This window comes from Myotis myotis, unplaced genomic scaffold (genome assembly GCF_014108235.1).
Source record: "Myotis myotis isolate mMyoMyo1 unplaced genomic scaffold, mMyoMyo1.p scaffold_m19_p_8, whole genome shotgun sequence".
In the NCBI taxonomy this organism is placed as follows: Eukaryota; Metazoa; Chordata; class Mammalia; order Chiroptera; family Vespertilionidae; genus Myotis; species Myotis myotis.
Genome location: NW_023416390.1, coordinates 914,652 through 935,683, shown reverse-complemented (window position 1 = coordinate 935,683; position 21,032 = coordinate 914,652). Strand labels below are relative to the sequence as shown.

General features: G+C 48.3%; 1 protein-coding gene across 1 annotated transcript in view; it reads right to left on the bottom strand.

The window, feature by feature from the left end:
- Nucleotides 1-19,531, bottom strand: part of FSIP2 (fibrous sheath interacting protein 2) — a 52,375-nt gene extending 32,844 nt beyond the window's left edge. The window contains exons 1-7 of the mRNA XM_036319551.1: nucleotides 19,451-19,531; nucleotides 18,078-18,236; nucleotides 17,393-17,532; nucleotides 16,321-16,462; nucleotides 14,025-14,135; nucleotides 12,351-12,477; nucleotides 3,343-3,494 (exon numbers count right to left, since the gene is read on the bottom strand). Coding sequence (XP_036175444.1) covers nucleotides 3,343-3,494; nucleotides 12,351-12,477; nucleotides 14,025-14,135; nucleotides 16,321-16,462; nucleotides 17,393-17,532; nucleotides 18,078-18,236; nucleotides 19,451-19,531 — 912 coding nt within the window. The remainder of the gene's footprint in view (nucleotides 1-3,342; nucleotides 3,495-12,350; nucleotides 12,478-14,024; nucleotides 14,136-16,320; nucleotides 16,463-17,392; nucleotides 17,533-18,077; nucleotides 18,237-19,450) is intronic.
- Between the last annotated feature and the right edge of the window lie 1,501 nt (nucleotides 19,532-21,032).

Sequence of the window (21,032 nt, the reverse complement as noted above, 5' to 3'; positions counted from 1 at the left end):
TTGCCTGTCGTAAACTAGTAGACTGTTTTTAAATTGTTGTTACTTTTAAGACATAAAGGCTGCAAACAGGAATTGGCAGCAAAGCATGCAAGGCTTTGTACAGGTACAAGGTGAACAATAGGATTCTTGTAATGAGGCTGTTCACGTCCCCAACATTGCCTGACGTTAGCATGGCATTCTCCATGTTTCAGGCCAACATTCAACGAAAAGGTAACACATACATAGCATACTCTCTCCTGATGCATTTGAGAGTGTTTGGAGGCACCCCAGGGACGGCCATTTTTTTTCCTGCTCTAATCATTTTAATTTCCTAGAGATACTTTTTCGCTGATTGTACAACATCTGTTGGATGACAGCATATGTTGCATAATACTTGTCTCATATAATCGTATCCTAAATCAACTACATTAAGAATAAAATCTAAATTTTCACAGAGGAAGTAATTGTCCTAATCCACTAACACATACAAACTAAGACATTCAATATACGTGTATATTGTGTTTCTTATAATCAGAGGTAATAGGCCACAGATCTGCAGTGTCATTCTTTGGCTAGGTGGGAGGAAGTGTTTCCAACCTTGAGATGCGAAAAAGAGATATCCCTAAAGTTTTCTGTGTGGTGAACTATGGAAAATAGACTCTAGTTTTCAGTTGCATTCTATTCCATTACGATATTAAGCTGCGAAATATTCCCTGGAATCAAAGCTTTTGTATTTGCTCCACTTACTATCGACTGCGCAGGTGTCCAGGTGGTAAAAGCATGCCAGAATATGTGTTGTTCTTTCCTACCTGGTTGTGACTTACAAACCTACCCTCCTATCTGTCTGCTGCACGCCTCAGTTCGTGGGTGACCAGCTGCCTTTTTATGTGACTTTCATGGGTGACTAGCCCTCTTCCTATGAAAATGGCGAGGGACAGACCCATCCCAGCCTATCAGTCAAGTCTGCACTAATGGTTTCCCACGGGAGAGGGGGTGTGTGTGTCTGATGATGTCCTTATAATGGCAGGTCCCTTCTGTCCCCATGAGACCCCCTCCTGCAAGGCCAGCATCCCCTTTGGTGAGAACTCTGGACCCCTGCAAAATCCAAGAATTAACCAAAAGAAAGCATTAAAGAAGAAAATAAGGGCAAAGAGAGAGACGGATAGCCATAGAGGATTACTCATCATTTGATTCACAGCTCTTTTCCTATTATGACACAGTAGAAAGTATTATTAATTTGTTACTTTATCAATGGATTTTATGATACGTACTTTTTTTTGTAGATGATTCTGTCGTCTGTAAAGTCAAGAAAGGGGATCATTGAGTTATTACTTAAGGCCAAAAATCTATGGAAACTTTTCTAAAATTTCTGATCATTTCTGATCAGTGTCTCCCCATTATATCTGAGAGCTTTTCTACAGAAACTCAAAAGGAAGAATAAACTTTACTTTTGTCAACCCACCTCCAAGACCCACCCATTTCTCCTCCTCCTCCTGTACTGACCCACATGCTTTATTACTCAGAGGAGTAATAGAACATACCTGTATAAACTGCATAAAACACACGTCTGCCTGAAAATCCCACAGGGAGAGTGTGGGGCCACGGAGAGGAAAGGCGGACGGGGAAGGAAGAACATCCCCCTTGTCTACTCCAGCATTTGAGCTTAGTGCTGAGCGGAACCCGAAGACAGAACCTTCACTGCATCCCGGTGGCACAGCACCATTCACTGTGGACTGGAGCTTGTGTCATTATGAAAATATTAATTTACAATGACACACGAATGTCCTTAGATACTTACATGTCTGTGAAAAATTGTGGAGGGAAAGCATTTGGGACTGGGTCAGGATCCTGTAGTCCTGTTTATCAGAAAAAGAGAATTATAGTTGGTACCCTTCCCTAGCAACTTACACACTACAATTATGCCCCTGCAGTGGGTGTTTATTCTCTGTTGTCCTGGCCTAGTTTTAAAGTCTGCAGAAATTCACTGCCATGAAGCGCCAACCCTCCTTTAGCAAGGCATAGCATGCACCCCACACTCTGCTGTTCTGACCTCCCTGGGCAGTGTGCCCTTGGCTGGTCTTTCCGGTATAGACTGTGGTCCAAACACACAGAAACGCTTATAACTCCCTCATGGACTCCCTCTCCGTGCCTCCGAGTCCTGGTTGTGCTGCGTCCTTTGCCGGGAAGACCCTCTGCCTTCCTGTAACGTGTCTCAGGTCTCACTCAGCCTGCGTTGGCCTCCCGGGAAGCCTTGCTCACCATCTGCGGCGTCAGTAAATCTCCGGCTGTTTCTCTACTTGCCCTGATGTGTGTGCACACGCACCGTCTTTACCGCACTTATTGTATCGTGCGCCGTTATCGGCAGGCCTGTCCCCCCACTTCACGGGCACAGCCCTGGGTGAGAACCCTGGGTTTTCTTCATTCAGCCCCAGACCCGGCACGAATTGGAGCCCAGTAAGTGTTGGTGGAAAGGATGAGTGAAAAAACTGCGTGTTTACCCAGTGGCTGGGCTGGTGTTTACCTGCGTCGTAGCCATAGCTCGCTCTCCTGTTTTGTCTTTTATTCCAAGCAGCGTTTATGTCCTTCTGTGTAACCAACCAGCAAAACAAACAGATATCCTCAGAGGGTTCCCCAGGATTGGAGCATCAGCTAAATCTATATACTTCCCTGCAGAAATCTAGGATTTGGAGAACATCCCTTACATGTCAGTTTTTAAGATGTGTGCCATTGTGTGCTGTTGCAATCACATCTGTCACTTAGACAGAGTTTGAAACAGCACAGTTGCATCATAGGAGGGCCACAAGAGCACTCACCCACTTGGTGACCTGTTAAGCCACTGGGACTCAGAATGTGTGTGTACTCACATCTAAGATTTATTACAAAAAGACCCCCTGTAGGACCAGTCAGGGGGAAGACACGGGCGGGTCTGGGGAACTCCACGCACAGTGGCCCTCGTGCTCTCTCTCCTGCGGGAGGACCTGGCTTGAACCTGTTCTCTTCTCCAGCAATGAAAAACGCCGAACCGAGTCAGTGTTCTGGGGTAATCCATGAGAAATTCAGCGCTCAGGGCTCTGATTGAAGACCCCCTGCCTTCGTGCAGAGCAAATTCCCACTTCCCCGAAGGCAGTCAGGTGCTCAGCAAAAATGCCATTCTTTCCAGAGGCGAGACTGCCCCAATGCCGCCCTCGCCAGGAGGAAGCGCTGTGTCCAGCAGGGATGTTAGAAAGCCCGTTCCCCAGCACCCGCCCGAGGCCGGCCCTGCCAGCTGAGGTAACTGCCTGCAGCTGGCTCTGGCAGCTCCCCTCTGCATGGTCCCTTTGCGAACGACATGCTTTTATACAAAGGATGGTCTTAAAATGGTACCTCATTCAATACGTTTGTACGTGGGGCAAAAGAAATGTTGTATTCGTCAACTTTTGTAGGCCCCAAGTAAGACTGTGAAGATTTGTGAAAATTTCTTGTGGGTGAATTCTGAGCGGAAAGAAGAGTGTCTGGAGCTGAGGTGTACGCGGCACCTAGAAAGAAAAAGCGATGCTTTTACACAGAGCAGGCCAGACTGCTGGAGCAGGGGTGAGTGGACTGGTGTTAATCCTCACCTGAGAGTATTTTCCCGCTGGTTTTTAGAGAGAGTGGAAGGGAAGAGCCAGAGCGAGAGAAACATCCATGTGAGAGAGACATATCGATTGGTGACCCCCCACATTCGCCATCCCCACCTAGGCATGTGCCCTTGACCGGAATTGAACCCCTGCTGGTGAACACTCTATCCACTAAGCCAGTGGTCAGCAAACTGTGGCTCGTGAGCCACATGTGGCTCTTTGGCCCCTCGAGTGTGGCTCTTCCACAAAATACCACGTGTGGGCGCGCACATACAGTGTGATTGAAACTTCGTGGCCCATGCACAGAAGTCAGTATTTTGTGGAAGAGCCACACTCAAGGGGCCAAAGAGCCGCACGTGGCTCGCGAGCCGCAGTTTGCCGACCACTAGGCCTGGGTGAATATTCATGAGTAGAATTGATCCAGTGTTCTCCCTGCTGAGCTATTACAGTCACTGGATTACCATATGGGGGATTTGTCTGAGTTAAGGAAGTATCTAAAATAAATAGTATGCAAAATAAAATAAAATACAGTGAAATGATAGCATGGCCTTTTTTGATGTTCACTGACTACAGATTTCCAGTGGTTCACCATCGGTTCCAAGGAAAAGTCTCAAATCTTTAACTTCTGTTCCTAATTTATTTAATATTATGACCAGCTTAATCCCTATAACTAACCACAGACCATGGCCTGGAACACTTTTCACTTCATTCAGTCTGCAATGAAAAACTTCTAACAACTTGAATGACCAAAGCTGTTGGGTTTTTGTTGTTGTTGTTCTTGTGTTTTTTCAAAAATACATTTTCATTGATTTAAGAGAGGAAGGGAGAGGGAGAGAGAGAGAGATAGAAACTTCCATGATGAGTGAAAATCATGGATCAGCTGTCTCCTGCACGCCCCACACTGGGCATGTGCCCTGACTCGGAATCGAACCATAACCTCCTGGTTCATAGGTCGACACTCAACCACTGAACCACGCCAGCTGGGCCCAAGGCTGTTTTCTTAGGAAGAACGCTTTCACTGCAAATGCATGGTGCATGAGGAGGAGGAGGAAGAGCGGGAGGAAGGGGACTAGCATTGGGCAGGAGCTGTAAGAATGGAGCAGAGGAGAGGGCCAGGGAAATAAAGAGGGCAGATTGGACAGAGAGAGACAGCTTTGGGATGCAAACTACAAGAAAGAGGAAGAGTCCAAGATAACTCGGTTTTGTTCCTGGGTGAAACTGGGTCAGGAAGATGATGCATTTGACTGTATTGAATTTGAGGTCATCATTGGCCACTGGATGGAGATGTGTGATATTTTCGGCTTGTATATTTAGATATGTGTAAGGAAGGAACTTTTTAGGGACTTCCAGAAATCTAACAAGACACATAAAAACTTTTATTATTATTATTATTATTATTATTATTATTATTATTTTGCCCTAGCTGGTTTGGCTCAGTGGATAGAGCATTGGCCTCTGGACTGAAGGGTCCCAGCTTCGAATCTGGTCAAGGGCACATGCCCAGTAGGGGTCGTGCAGGAGACAGCTAATCAATGAATCTCTCTCATCATTGATATTTCTCTCTCTCTCTCTCTCTCTCTCTCTCTCTCTCTCTCTCTCTCTCTCTCTCTCCCTTACCCTTCCACTCTGAAGGCAATAAAAATGTATTTTTTAAAAAACACACCAAAACCTTTATTGTTGAGAGTATTACAGATATCCCCCACCCCCATTACTTCCCTCTACCCAGTTCCCACCCCACCCCAGGCCTTCACCACCCTATTTTTTGTGTCAGAGGTAATGCATACATGCATATGTTCTTTGGTTAATCTCCTCCTGCCCTGCCTTCCCTCTAAATATTTCTTTTTTTAAAAAAATATATTTTATTGATTTTTCACAGAGAGGAAGGGAGAGGGATAGAGAGCTAGAAACATTGATGAGAGAGAAACATAAATCAGCTGCCTCCTGTACACTCCCCACGGGGGATGTGCCTGCAACCTAGGTACATGCCCTTGACCGGAATCGAACCTGGGACCCCTGAGTCCCCAGGCCGACGCTCTATCCACTAAGCCAAACTGGTTAGGGCCTAATTATTTCTTTAATGTACATTCCACTCAAGGGGGTATGGGAAATCGGAGGTGCTGTCTGGCGGGGGTTGCTGGCACTGCTTCCTGGGGACACAGTTCTTTACTGTAACCTGCTGAGCCATAAAGTGTCAGTAACTTACTCTGCCTGTTATGATACACAGCCATACTGGGACCCTCATTTCCACACTTGGCCAATTTCAAAAGCCACACTCACAAAGCAATCACTCAGGTATTTGGGCTAATTATAACATCTATAATCATTAACAATCTTACACCATGCTTTATTTTCTAAGATAACCACCATTTTTATAATAAGGTAAAACAAATAGCTTGAAAAACTATGATGAAACCATAATTATATTCTTAATAAACAACAAAACAATTATATTTTTTTCATTTTCTTACCTTTGCCATTGGTAATACTTGATTTTTTAGTTAGCAATCCATCTTTCTATGTGATACAACATTAAAGAGAAAAAAACATTTATTGGTGACTGTACTCGAAAAGAATTTGCCTTCTATGAACCAAATACAGATTTGTTTTCACCCCTTTATCTCCTAATTCTCTCATGAAAATTGTTTCAGGAACAATAGGTCTTACCAACTTTCTCGGACACCTTTCACGGGAATCTCAAATCTAACTATTTTGAAATTGAGTTCGGCATATAGCAATGTACAAATTTGTTCCTCTTCTAATATCCCATGTTTTATTTAAAGCATGGAGTCCATTCAATGGTCGGTTCTAAAAGTTTAGAGTCACTCAGTTTGTTTCAGGGAAAGATAATCCAATCTGCTCTAATCTAATCTAATGCTTAATGAACACATTGCTTAGAATCAAAATAAAATTCATCATCACAGAATCTCATTTTATTGTAAAAACATTTTACTGTGTCTCTGGCCTGCCAGACAAGGAGTTCTCAAGTGCCTGTCTCGCTTATCTTTGTATCCTGTGTGATCCCATTTTCTCATCCTCCCTTCCCTCTGGCTTAGCACAGAGCTTTGCCAACAGTAGATGCTCAGTAAATATTAGCTATGATTATAATTGCTAAATGTTTAATTAGGTTAGTTTCTCCTAAATTATAGAATGAGTTTACACAAAGGTAACTCAGCAGTGCCAAGGAAAAGGGTCAGATCTCAAGAACAGACCCTAATATTCCCAAATAGTCAGTGCCCTGCGAGTAGTGAAAGAGATAGTTCATAGAGGTGAAAGTTCGCTAGGTAAATTAATGTTCACCATACAAAAGTTGGGGACATCATTTCATACCTTTTGTTCAGTACTGTTATCGCGAAACATAGCTGGATTTGATGAGTTTCTGGTAATATTCTTGGATGTACTTGGAGATTGACGATCACCTATTGTCTGTTCTAAATGTAAATGAAAGAAAAAAAAAACACTAGGTTTTTTTTTTAAAACCCACAACACAACAAAACCCAACAACTTATTGAAGTGTGATTGAAGTATAAAAAACTGTACTTATTTAAGTTAAATGATTTTATCAATTTTAAAATGTCTATAGCTGTGAAACCATCACTGAAATCAAAATAACACTCCCAATACCCTCAAAAGATTTCACCCACATTTGTAGTCCACCCATCTTGCTCTTACCATCCCTGAACACTACTGCTCTGTGCCTCTCATACAATGTTATTTCACATTTCTAGAATTTTACATGAATGGAATCCTAGAGGATGTACTCTTATTTTTTGCCTGGCTTCTTTCACTTAACACAATGTCACATGTATTAAAATTTGTTCCTTTGTGTGTGTGTATGTGTGTGTGTGTGTGTGTGTATGTGTATGTAACTTTTAAGAAATGCCAAAGTGTCTTCCAAAGTGGTTTTACCATTTTACATACCATGTACCCAAGCAGCAGCCTTTTCCCTCTCATTGATGTTCCTATTTCTCTCCCCCGTGCCCGATAGGAACCACTGCACTTTCAGAATTCATCTTTTCGTGGAAAATTCCTCCCAACTAGACTTAAATTTATAGGTCCGATCCCCTGACAGTTGTCCCAGCTAGACTGGCAGCCTGGTGAGGCTGAAAACAAGATTTTACATCTAGCATCTTTTCGTTCAATACCACTGAGTTTGTTTTTATAAATATCAGTAAGACCAGCCTGGGCTGCATTAAACCCCTGAGTTTGAGAAGATCACTGTGGGTGAGATAATTGCTTTAGACATTGAGAATTTAGATTCAGGGTCTACATTTTAGTAGACGTGGGGCCAGTGGTGTCATCATTGTGTGTGTTGTAAGACCCCTTTGGTGTTTTATACAAAAGTCTTTGGAATTTAAAAGTGGGATCTGCCCTAGCTGGGTTGGCTCAGTGGATAGAGCGTCTACCTGTGGACTGAAGGGTCCCAGGTTCGATTCAGGTCAAGAGCACATGCCAGGGTTGCGGGCTCAATCCCCAGGAGGGGGTGTGCAGGAGGTAGCCCATCAATGATTCTCTCTCATCGTTGATGTTTCTCTCTCTCTCTCTCCCTCTTCCTTCCTCTCTGAAATCAATTAAAAATATATTTAAAAAAATAAAAATGGGATCCATGGGGCTTCAAGATGTATGACCTCGACTTCAGTGGTTCTGAGTGACACTAGGCTGCCCCCAAGGCAGCCCTGTCTCTTCCCAGGTTTCTGAATCCTGATGAGACTCATCGAATTACAGGCTCAGGGAGGAAAGAGTTTGGATTTTATTCTTTAGATGCTAACTGATAAGCACACAGGGACTTAACTGTCACATGTTACTTTCCCCCAGAAATTTAATTGTGGGAGGAGATCAGTGTTCCATTTTGAATAGTCTTGTGCTTTTGATCATGTATCATTTGGAGCAGTGGCCACCAACTGGTGGTCCGTGAGGCCCCAAAGGTTGGCAACAGCTGATTTGGAGGATGTTGCTGCCTCCTGCTGGGTTTGGGTGAGCTCTGACAGACACGTGACATAGTACGATATGAGATAAATAACTTCACAGTGGCTTTGCAGTTCACGTACTTAATTTATGACTCACTTCAGAGTTTCCTAAAATCGTTTTGAGTATTATAAAATTATTTTTCAATTTGTTAGGTTTCCTGTACCGTTTGTTTAATGGCGCTGAACCTTCACTGAATTTTTCTAAAATGATGCTATCGTGTTAAGTTTGAAACACTAAATCAGTAATTAGAGATCAAATTCTGGTAAGAAATCCTCTCAACCAGTCATTGGACAACAGAGAATAGAGGATGTATCTGCATTGAAGCAAAAGGGGCGTCTAAAGCCAGCCTTTTCCCAAATTACTCTTTAGTATTTCTTATCTCACTAATCAATTACCATAGCCTCCTTTATGTGGTTTTTGGTCGCCAACAGTGTAAATTGTCTTTATGTCTTCAGAAGCCTTCTTTTTCCTCATTGGAATATAAGCTTAAAGAAATGTAAGAAAACACTTATTTTTAATAATGGTGATGACAGAATTACCCAAGATAGACCCCCTTTTCCTGGCCTGAGGAATTAAATTCTATGCTAATTTCCAGTGGGCCAGTGGGGAGGCAATGAGGAGCTTGGGAGATGTGGAATGGAAGACAGACAACAGCTCTTGAAAGAGTATCCCTTCTGATCAAATGAGGGACAGAGCCCATGGACCCAGACAATAGGGTGGTGAAGACCTGGGGGTTGGGTACGGGGCGGGTGGAGGCAGGTAAATGGGAAACATCTATAATAATTTCAACAATAATACACACACACACACACACACACACACACACACATATATATATATATATGTATATATATATATATAATAAAAAAGAAGATGTGATATATATAAAATATGGACTATTATTTAGCCATAAAAAAGAATGAACTCTTGCTACTTGCAACCACATGGATGGACCTTGAGGGCATTACACTATGTAAGATAAGACAGACAGAGAAAGGCAAATATCAGATCATCTCTCTTCTGTGTGCAATCTAAAAGTAAGTAAGCCAAGTTCATAGATACAGAGAACAGGTTGGTGGTTGCCAGAGGCAGGGGTGGGGGGAGGGAGATATGCATGAATTATTATTTTTTTTAGTTTAAATAAAAAAAGAAAAAATAAATAAATGGGAGCCAGTGTTTTCTCCTGGACGAGAGGAGAGGCTACCCTAGCTCGAGTGGACAGTGTAGTTTCCTCTCTGTGGGGAGCGCACCAGCAGCCCAGCATGGCCACTGCAGTCCTGAGACGTGCCCATAGCCCAGCGTAGGCAGCCACATCCATACTTACCCCTTGTTTGTGACAGAGAAGATTCTACTAGCTCCTGGTCCTCACCATGTAAGGGGAGGGTCCTCATGGTGCACTCAGGGGGTTCGTTAGAGAGATGACAGCAGAGCCATCTGTCCCCACCAGAACAGATCCCCTCAATAGGCCCTTCCTGGCCTCTCTCTGTGCCCCTGGAGCCGTGTGCTTGGTGGGGGATGACATTACTACCGAGCTATGCTTTCATGTCATCTGAGAAACATGTTCTGTCCTCTGTTGCCTCCATAGCATATATTCACCTCTAACCTACTTCTTCACAAAAGGGGGATTTGAGGTAACAAGGGTTTAAAATGCCCACTTGAAACTCCTTTTCTTACTAAGTGAGAAAGTTCCCAGTTGATGAGAAAGGAATATGTATAGTTACTGAAGTGATTTCTGAAGTGGGGCATTGCTGTCATTATCCCAATGAGCTGAATCGATCGAATTAGCTCATTCAGCAAACATATATGTAGTCTATACGTACATACATGCGCAGAGTGCTAGGTGCCCGAGAAACACCGAGGTTGCAATATGAGGGCTGGTGAGGGTGGCTGGGAGTCAGTAACACGTGGGTCAAGAATGGCACAAAGCAGCCCTGCCTCATGTGGCTTGGTTGGTTGGACCATCGTTCTGTGCACCAAAAGATGGTGGGTTGGATTCCCGGTCAGGGCACATGCCCAGGTTGTGGGTTCGATTCCCAGTCGGGCATTGTACGGGAAGCACCCAATTGATCTTTCTTACATCGATGTTTCTCTTTCCCTTACTCCCTCCCCCCTCCTTCTCTCCCCTCCTTCCTCTTTCTAGGATGAATTAAAAAATAAAATAACAATGCGGCTTGAATGCATCAAAAAGGAAAAAGAATGACCCAAGGTACTACAGGGACTCCAAGGAGAGGGACGCTCCAGCTGGGTCTATTCAGGACGGCTTTCTGGAGCTGACTTTACAGCTGGGTTTGGAGAGCTGGTCAGTGAGCATGCAGACCAGGCTGAGGAGACCGGGAAGGGGAGGCCTGGGAATATGGAAGGTGATGTGTGTTTTAGGAGCGGCCTTTCATCTCATTTGATTGGACAATGAACTGACTTGAGTGCTTACTGTGGGCCAGAACTTTTAAACAGGAGTATGCGCTTTGTCTCCAAATGATGGCACTGAGGCTCAGAGGAGGGAAGTGACCTTCCCAGCTATTTGCATGGTAGGGACGCGGTAAAGCGGGGCCTGGACTCTCGCATCTGGCTCAAGAGCCTGGACATGTTAGCGACTAGATCGCAGCTGCCTTCAAGGAGACACAGGAAATACAGTAAAACATTAGACTTGGTGAGGACTCTAGACGGCGATCAATGAGATGACCGGCTGCCTACGAAGGCAGAGGTCCATTTGAGAGGTCCTGGGCTCCTTAAGTTGTGGGGCCAGGAACAGAAACAATCAGGAGAGTTTAAAACATCATTAGGTCATTGTTTAAAAATGGGTTTGAAGTGGGTTACATGGAGAGCTGGTGGGGACCAGTTAGGGATTTATGGGGGTGACACAGGTAGGCTCTCACCTGGACAGAGGACCAGGGGGCAGAGGCTGGTTGGCTGGGATGCTGTGCTGATGGCTGCATGGGGGGTGACCGTGTGTTCCCGTTACTATAGAGTCACAGATCATTAAAATGAGTCTACATCTTTGTGTTCTGGCCATGAAATATTCATGTTATGAATTAAATTGATGCGATAAAGTCCTCAATAGTTTTATAACGTTATATATGGAAGGAATCCAGTAGAGATCGGGCCTGGCCAAGTCGTGGCCTGATGTTCCTTCCTTAAACTTTCTTCATGTCCTTTTTCCTTTCCAATTTCCTCACTCCCCTTCCCTCTCTAAGTCCTCAGCCCCCCTCCTTCCCTTGCTTTGTCCTGGAACTGACTGCTATTCTTCCTGGCCGGCAACATTGCAGAAAACTCGGTTAGCATATCCTGGCCATTATCTTTCACGCAACTTTTTTAGCGGTTAGCCGCGGTTCTCAACCTGTGGGTCGCTACCCCTTTGGGGGTCGAACAACCCTTTCACAGGGGTCGCCTAAGACCATCCTGCATATCAGATATTTACATTACGATTCATAACAGTAGCAACATTACAGTTATGAAGTAGCAACAAAAATAATTTTATGGTTGGGGGTCACCACAACATGAGGAACTGTATTAAAGGGTCGTGGCATTAGGAAGGTTGAGAACCACTGTAGCAGCAAAGAAGACAGGACTTTACATCTAGAGAAATTGGTTAGAATTGCAGCGTAGGCAGCCTCGTCTACTGAACCACGTTGTAAGGTTATTTTGGTGTGTTTTTACATACATGTCTACTCTTCACCTTGAACGGAATAGGGGAACGTCTAGAGCTGCGCCTGGTACAAAGCAAGGAGAGCAAGCCCCGTTTTACAGAAGCACTTCCATCTCTGCACACAGCAACATGCTCTCCACAGAAGCACCTCTGCCGCGAGTGCTTACATTCAGAGCACGCGCCCTCCTGTCCTCTGTAATCTGGTGTATTCTTCCCTGTGTCTTCTCTTCTGAGGCCATTTTGTTGCATTTTTTGTAAGTGATAAGCCATTTTCTTCTCTAAAAGAACTTGTTTCTGAAACGTTAAAGAAAATGCATCGGTTAGCATCACCTGGCCATTGAGAAACGCAGAACAAACACGAACGGTGCGAGGGCGTCCTGGACACAAGCTTCCTCCTGGCGGGTGGCCAGTCAGGTTGTTGGGGCGCTGCCAGGAGGGGAGCCGGGTGCTCTTCCACTTGTGCTCAGACGCGATGGGCACACACAGTTCACTCCCCGTAGGTGTTCGGGGACCTGGTCCAGAGTCCGGTCGGAAGGGGCTCTGACTGCCTAGCATCCGGGAAGCTGAGGGCGTTTTAATCACCTTCCATCGGGGGGGTTTCCGAGGGACTCACCCACAGTCACTCAGGCCTACCAGAGGGAAACATGATAGAACCATGACATGCGACTTCCTTTTGTGAACCTCCAGGCTAAGAGTGGCCCTGGAGGTGCCAGAAAGGGGGTAGCTGCCCAGAGCGAGCCCCCGCCCTCCTCAGACGGTTCCCTAGCAGAGAGTGGAGCTGCACCTGCACGTGGCCAGCGGCCCCGGACCACGGCCAGGACCACCCCGAAGGGTCGGGAGCAGCGCGCTCCGGGCCGCCTGTCACGCCTGCCCCGCAGCTACTCTGGGAACTTGCACTCACGGTGCGCTGGGTGGGGAAGCAGGATGGGGGATAACTAGTCTCAGGTTAGACACGGTCTGGCTCCATCTAACACATTTTATAAAGCAAGACCACACTGATCAAAGGGTTTCTAAATAAATCATCTCCATCCAAGAAAAACAACAACAATTAATAGTATTTATAAGAAAAAGATTCAGCACCCCAAAGGTCAAGTTCATGGTATATCGAGCATCCACTCAAAGGCAGCTAAGCATACAAAGCATCAGGGAAAAATGAGCCATAAGACAAGGAAATAAGTCAATCCCAGACGCTCCCAGAAATACTATGTGCGAGGTGTGCCTCTGGGAGGGCGTGTGCCAGTAGTTCATGGCGTGGTGCTGGGATTGCCAATCCTTTCTCGCTCTTTTTTAAAACAGATTGAGACTCAAAATCTTAAAATATTATATCTGATTTAAAATTAAAAGCATTTACTCTGAAATTAACTGATGGGTGAAAATGGAGAACTTTTCCCAAGAAATTTTGATTCTAAGAAAAAATCAGTCCCATCACTTGTTTCCTGTAGGAATTTCAAGTGTGGTTCATGGTGTGGGACTGTCAAACCCTGGGGTGGTGCTTTCTGTACTGTAGTCAGAACCCAGTGTGGCCCAAGGTGGGAACCGTGTTCATCGCTCGGAGCTGCCGCCGACCCCATTCGGGGCGACACACTGCAGTGCACGTGTCCCTCAGAGCCCACACTAGCCCCCGCCTGTACCCTGCAGAGGGAGATCACAGCTACCTTCCTGTACCCCGCAGAGGGGAGCCCACACTAGCCCCCACCTGTACCCCGCAGAGGGAGGCCACAGCTACCTTCCTGTACCCCGCAGAGGGGAGCCCACACTAGCCCCACCTGTACCCCGCAGAGGGGAGCCCACACTAGCCCTTGCCTGTACCCCCGATGTGGCAGAGGGGATGCCATGTCTACCTTCCTGTCGTTCTCCTCCCGGTTCCGCCGCCGCTGCTCCTCTATTCGTGCTTCTCGCTTCACGTCTTCTACGATTCTCGTGAGCAGCAGCATCTCCTTTGTCTTCCATTCCTGGAGGCGCAGAGTTGCTGTTAGTGTGCACCCCAAGCCTTTGTCTCTTGTCCACCAACACCCGGCAGATGCGACCAAGTCAGGACCCCGAAAGCAGGCCCTGAGCAGTGAGCGTGGGCACTGGTCCCAAAGGGGGCTCCTTCCTCCGGCCCCAGGGGAAGGCAGGCGGAGAAGTTGGCATTTTCCCCCCAAAGCTCCCTCCTCACACTGAGGTCTCCAGACCAGTTAGTGTCTAGTTGCCCAGCCAGTTGAGCATTGACCTAGGAACCAGGAGGTCAAGGTTCGATTCCCGGTCAGGGCATATGCCCGGGTTGCGGGCTCCATTCCCAATGTGGGGCGTGCAGGAGGCAGCCGACCCATGATTCTCTCTCATCATTGATGTGTCATCTCTCTCCCTCCCTTCCTCTCTGAAGTCAATAAAAATATATTTTAAAAAATCTGTAATACTTACAATAATAATTTACACTAATAAAAGACAAACATGCAAATTGACCTTACCTTTGCTATGCCTTAAGCCATGCCCACCAGCCAATCAGAGCGACTATATGCAAATTAACCCAACCAAGATAGCGGCCGGCAGCCATGGAGCTGGAGCAAGCAGGAGGCTTGGTTACCCCAATGATGGAGGAAGCCCAGCTTCCCGCCTGCCGCAGTGGCTCTGAGCTCCACTCAAAGCAACAAAGTTTCAATCATAGAAGGTAAATAACCCCCAGATACCTGCTTTCAGCCGGCCGTGGCCACAGAGCTGGAGCGAGCAGGGGGCTTAGGTTGCCCCTGGCGATGGAGGAAGCCAAGCTTCCCTCCTGCCCATCCTGGCCAGCTCTGAGCTCCTCTCAAGGCTACAAAGTTTCAATTATAGGAGGTAAATAAATCTCAGAATAAAAAAAAAAGAAAAAAAGGAGAGGCTGGGAGCTTCCGTCGCTGGGGGGGCTTGACCAGCCTGAAAACGGCCCTCAGCCCCTCACCCAGACTGGCCAGGCACCCCAGTGGGGACCCCTCACCCTAAAGGGGGTGTGGCCAGCCTGAAAACAGCCATCGGCCCCTCACCCAGGCTGGCCAAACCTCCATGGGGTGAGGGTCCCCACTGGGGGGAGGCCTTGACCAGCCTGCAAACATCCATCAGCCCCTCACCCAGGCTGGCCAGGCACCCCAGTGGGGACCCCAACCCTGAAGGGGGTGTGACCAGCCTGCAAATAGCCATCAGCCCCTCACCCAGGCTGGCCAGGCACCCCAGTGGGGACCCCCACCCTGAAGGGATTTTGGGCAGCCTGAAAACAGCCATTAGCCCTTCACCCAGGCTGGCCAAACCCCCATGGGGTGAGGGTCCCCACTGGCGGGCTTGACCAGCCTGCAAACAGCCATCAGCCCCTCACCCAGGCTGGCCAGGCATCCCAGCGGGACCCCCACCCTGATCCGGGACACCCTTCAGGGCAAACCAGCTGGCCCCCACCCGTGCACCAGACATCTATCCTATATAATAAAAGGGTAATATGCAAATTGACCCTAACAGCAGAACAACTGAGAAAGACTGGTCACTATGACACACATTGACCACCAGGGGGCAGATGCTCAATGCAGGAGCTATCCCCTAGTGGTCAGTGCGCTCCCACAGGGGGAGCTCTCTCAGCTACGAGCCAGCCTGATGGCTGCCAGCACAGCGGTGGTGGCGGGGGCCTCTCCCGCCTCCTCAGCAGCGCTAAGGATGTCTGACTGCAGCTTAGGCCTGCTCCCTGCTGGCAAGTGGACATCTCCCGAGGGCTCTCGGGCTGCCAGAGGGATGTCTGACTGCCAGCTTGGGCCCAATCCCCCGGGGAGTGGGCCTAACCCAGCAGGTGCACATCCTCCGAGGGGTCCCAGACTGCGAGAGGGCACAGGCCGGGCTGAGGGATCCCCCCAAGTGCACAAATTTTTGTGCACCAGGCCTCTCGTGTGTGTGTATATATATATATATATATATGATAAATACATAGAAATAAATGATGTCTGTGACGTTCACAGTCATGGCTCTTGGGTCAGACAGGCCTGTGGAGGCCCATGGAGCTGCGATGTGAGCTGCCAGTGGGTGCAGCTGCTGCCTGGGGGAGCCAGGAGAGGATGCGTGTGGGCACGGGACCCAGGCCTGGCATGGCATCAGGAGGCTGACAGCTAAGTCACTTGTGAATGAAACCCCACACCCGCGTCTCACCTCCTCGATCTTCCTGCGCAGCCCCAGTTTCCTGCGCATGTGGTCCCAGTGCCGCCGGTCCTCCCGGTCCATCCAGAGCCGGCGCTGCTCCTCTGCCCGGCGCTCCCGGTACTCCAGCTCCCGGTTGATCATGTCCAGGTACCTGCAGCGCAGGCGCGGGTGAGCGGCTCCCATCCCTACCCCCCCCCCCCCCCCACGTGGGCACCAGTGTCTGCTGCGGACAGGACCATGGTTAGAGGGGGAGCAGACACGGTGAAACCATGGGGCACCATGTTATTCCCAACTCAGCGGCTCGAAGGGGCTGCGTTTGCAAAGAAGATTGAAATAACCGAGAACTTGATTTCAAACAGAGAAAAAAGACCAGTGTTTCCTAAGAAAAAGTTGTATCCCAGGTCCCCAGGGACTTACAAAGCCTTGAACATCTGGAGTCCGGTCTCGGGTATGTCATATGCTTACAGAACCACCACAAAATAAATCCAGCGGACATGAAAGTCAGGCTGTGCCGCCCAACCCCTCACCTTCACGGAGGAGGAGACAGGAGGAGGGAGGAACCCACAAACGGGCCGCAGAACAGCAACGGTGGGACACGAGGAGGGACCTGAGTGCTCACACCGTCTCTTTTGGGGACAGTGCATCTCCACATCAGCATTAAGGACAGTTTAATCCACCTCCATTTTTGACTTTGCACTAACTTCCTCAGCTTCGTGCCGTCGACCCTTAAAGATGAGTCATAAAAAGCTGCTGCTAGCGGCTAAGTGTGCTAAGAGGTCTTTCCCTCCAGCTGCAGCAAGGACTCTGAGTCGGAGTCTTTCTCCTGCCCTCAGTGTGGACTACCTCTTGGATTCCCAGAAGCCCTAGGGTTTCTGCTGGAAATTGCGCTTCCTTCCCTGGGCATCCACGTTCCCGATTTCTGTGCCGCTTGGTCTCCCTGCCTCTCTATACTGAGGGCAATAGTGGCGTTAAATCGTGTCGACTGTGTTAAAACATGCCCAGCTCCAGTTCTTTCTAGTATTTTCCCTGCTTATTGGCGTGCAGGGCGCACACACACACCGGGCCTCCCCTCGAGCCCTACCTGTGCCGTATGAGTCGCTCCTGGTCCCTGAAAGATGGGACGCGGTCCATTAGCATCCAGTTTTGGAACTGGGTAACTTCAGGACGTCCAGGTAGCTGGTTGTTGTCTTGTAGTTGATTGACTTGCCTTGTAAGCATTTTCTATTAAAATAAAAGTGTGCATCATGCACATACGCTTATCTCTGTGCATATACAGTGTAAAGTTTACCAGAAATAGGACGTCCCATTGATACGCCTTTTTCTATTTAGTGTTCAGTAACCCCCCTGTACTTTCTGAAGAGCTAATTCTGTTGAACGCCATCCAAGTGTATTTTGCGTCCATTACAGACGCGGGAAACTGAACCAAAGGAAGCGTTTCTCCCTGAGAAGGGGAGACAAAGATCATCCCTTTCCAGCCGCTCGCTCGATGCCTGGGGAGCGGGCTCGTAGCCTCCCTGTCAGGGCCAGTTGGGGAGTGTTCGTCTTTCCTTTAGGCTCTATTTCCGGGGGTGAGACCTCCCTGCTCCTGCTGTTACCAAAGAAGCCAGGAGGCTCACAGTCAGGGGGAAGGGCAGCCAGGGGACCTGGGGCCTCGCCCGCCGCTCACACTAACGCTGAGCACCACCAGGGCACTGGTTACCAGTGGGGCCTGTGGGGGCTCTCCCTGCCCCGCCCACCAAAGACCAGAACCTGGCCTGGCCCCTCACCTCCTCCCCCAGGCTACTGGTGGCCGTCTTGATAGAGTCAGCCTTGGCCTTCTTGGAGCAGAAGTTGAGGTACAGCTCCATCGTAGCTGGCACCTCCCCTCCTAGTCCCTGGTCCTGACGGGACCTGAAATGGCCAGGGCCCCCGTCTCCAAGACCCCACTGTTGCAGAGTTCCAAGTCGGAATGTGGGGGCCCCAGAGGGCAGAGCCCTGAGCGGGCTGGCCCCTCTGGCTTGAGGCTGAGCACCCAGAGTTGGGGAAATCAGTCCTAGGCCTGGTCTGAGAGGCCCAGAGTTGAAATATCATTTCTTTCTGAAACCAACACCAGGCAGATGAAACTTAATTGCTTTGGCCTCTTTGTCAGAAACAAGGGATGCTCCACTTACATGGACCCCCATCTCTTCCTTTTCCCTTCCATATAGTTACATCTTCATTGTTTTCTGTCATTAATGACTCACAGTTTACATCGCAGAGAGAGTGAGCATCTTCTGCTAGATTTTTCCCTGGGCGTTTTACATTTTGTGTATAATAATGGCAATTAAACACCAGTTGTTAAAAATAGGAACGACCTGATTTTGCTATTTTATCCTTTTATTCTTGAACTTTGCCATACTCATTTACAAATTTTAATAATTTCTTTTAGATTCCATGGAAGTTTTTGTTGAAACAACTCTACTCTCTATAAAAGGTTTCCTCCTTGCTTTCCTGTCTCTGTCTGTTAGATTTTGTATTTCTGCAAAGGCTGGGCCGACGCCCGGGAGGAGAGCTGGGAGTGGGAGTCACTACCCTTTTCCTGATTACAAGGCAAAGAGCCAGGCTCCCTTCACGAGGAAGATCCAGGCTGTGGATGTTCTTAGATTCACTTCATCATGTTAGGACGGTGTCTCTTACCGTCTACCCGCTTTCTTGAGGTGCAGTAGGCATTTAAGACCTGCACGCACGTAATGTGTATAATCCCTATGGGATTGGCCATAGGCAAGCACCTCTGATCCATCACCACAATCAAGGGGACGATACATAGCTAACGTCTCCCAGACTTTTTTGGGTTTCTTTTTATTTTTCATTTTGCAGTAAGAACACTGAGAGAGCTGGTTGTTTAACACATTCTGAGTGAACAACACTGTATTGTTGGGCTGTATTTCCTTGGGTGAGAACTGTCTACCTCGGCTGTAAACAAAGGAAGTGAAGAGCCACACAGCCAGGGTTGAAGGGCGCCCCCTGCAGACAGCATAGAGGACCTGCGGTCCCCCACCAGCCAGTGGCAGCTGACACTGAGCCCCCCAGGGCGCCCCAAGTGCCTGGTTACCACGTGGGGCCTGTGGGGGGTTCTCCCTGCCCTGTCCACCAAAGACCAGGACCCTGGCCCTGCCCTCACCTCGTCACCCAGGCTGCTGGCAGCCGTCCTGGTGGAGGTAGCCCTGGCCGCCTTGGAGCAGGAGCTGAAGTACAGCTCCATCGTCGCCCGACCCTTCGCCTCCCGTCCCTTGTCCCGATGGGACCAGGAGTGGCAGGACCCCCGTCTCCAAGACCTCACTGTGGCAGAGTTCCAAGTGAGAATGTGGGGGCCCTGACGGGCAGAACCCTCAGGGGTTGGCGCCCTCTAGCTTGAGGCCTGAGCTCCCAGAGTTGGGGAAATTGGTCAGTTCCAGAGCCTGGTCTAAGGGTCCCACAGTCGAAATAGCCTTTCTCTCTGAAACCAACACCAAACCAACAGCCCAAACAAACCCCGAATCACGACATACATGGCTTTGCTGGTGCATAGCTGGCTAGTTTCTTCTGGCCTCCAAAGAGCTGTGAGTCCAGAAAACAAACAAAACAAAACAAAACAAAAACCCCAGGAGTGATTGTACTGCCTGTGCCAAGGCTAGAGGCCTGGCTGCCCCCTGCGCCCCACAGACGATGAGCACACCCCACCCCGGGCTCCCCCAGCCCCCCATGCAGATCTTCATAACATACTTGGGCTCCCTTGTGGGAATGTTGCCTTCCGCCCCCCTCCTCCCGGTAGTTTCCCTCTTTTCCTTCTAGCTCTCTTCTCTCTTCTACTCCCCGCTCTCGGCCCCCTTTCTTTCTCCTCTCAGCCACTCGGCCAGAACTTACACAAGGCCTGACTCCCTTGGCCAGTCATTGAGTTGGGCAGGGACTGAAATACGACCCTTTTCTCCTAGGAGCTATGTAGGCAGTAAGGACATTGAGGATAGCGGCTGTTCCTGATTCAGGAATTTGGATTTAGCCTCTTGGATTCCATAGCCTTGCTGTTCCCTGTGATTCCTGGGCCATTTAGTAATGATACCCACCATTTCTTGAGAATATACTACTAACTCCAGACACTGGGCTAAGCACCACATTGAATCTTGGTCACAGCCTTGCGGATAATCACCCTTTTCTATTCAAAGATTAAAGACGAATCGTAGTCACTATGGTGTGGAGCCCCCAGAGGCAGTGTCCTGCTTTGTTGTGATGCTGCTCACACGCTTAGGACACCTAAGTTGGAAATCTAACCTGGGGATAGAGTCCACCCTCGCTCCCCACATGGATGGGCCACAACCCTCTGAAACTCGGTGTCCTCAAATCTCAACCCACACTCTCCACCTCAACAGACAACACAAAGGGCCCATTCTTCCTGCATTTCCCATCTCTGTGGGGATATCAGTATCCACCCTTCACAGCTGCAAAGTGCTCCTCGGTACTTTCCCTCCACTCCTCCCCACAGTCATGTGATCTCAGTCCTACTGATTTCATCACTGAAATTATTGGTCCTCTCTCACCCATCTCTACAGCACTCCCCAGGCCATCAGCTTATCTCTGGTTTTTTTTGGTCTGATTTCCACAGCCTCAGAACAAACCTTTATTCCCAACAATCCATCATCTCTTATCAAGTTCGTCTTTGCTGCCGTTTCTCTACCCGCATTAGATTCCTGATTCCTCCCAGGAAGACTGAACACACAGCACATAGCAGC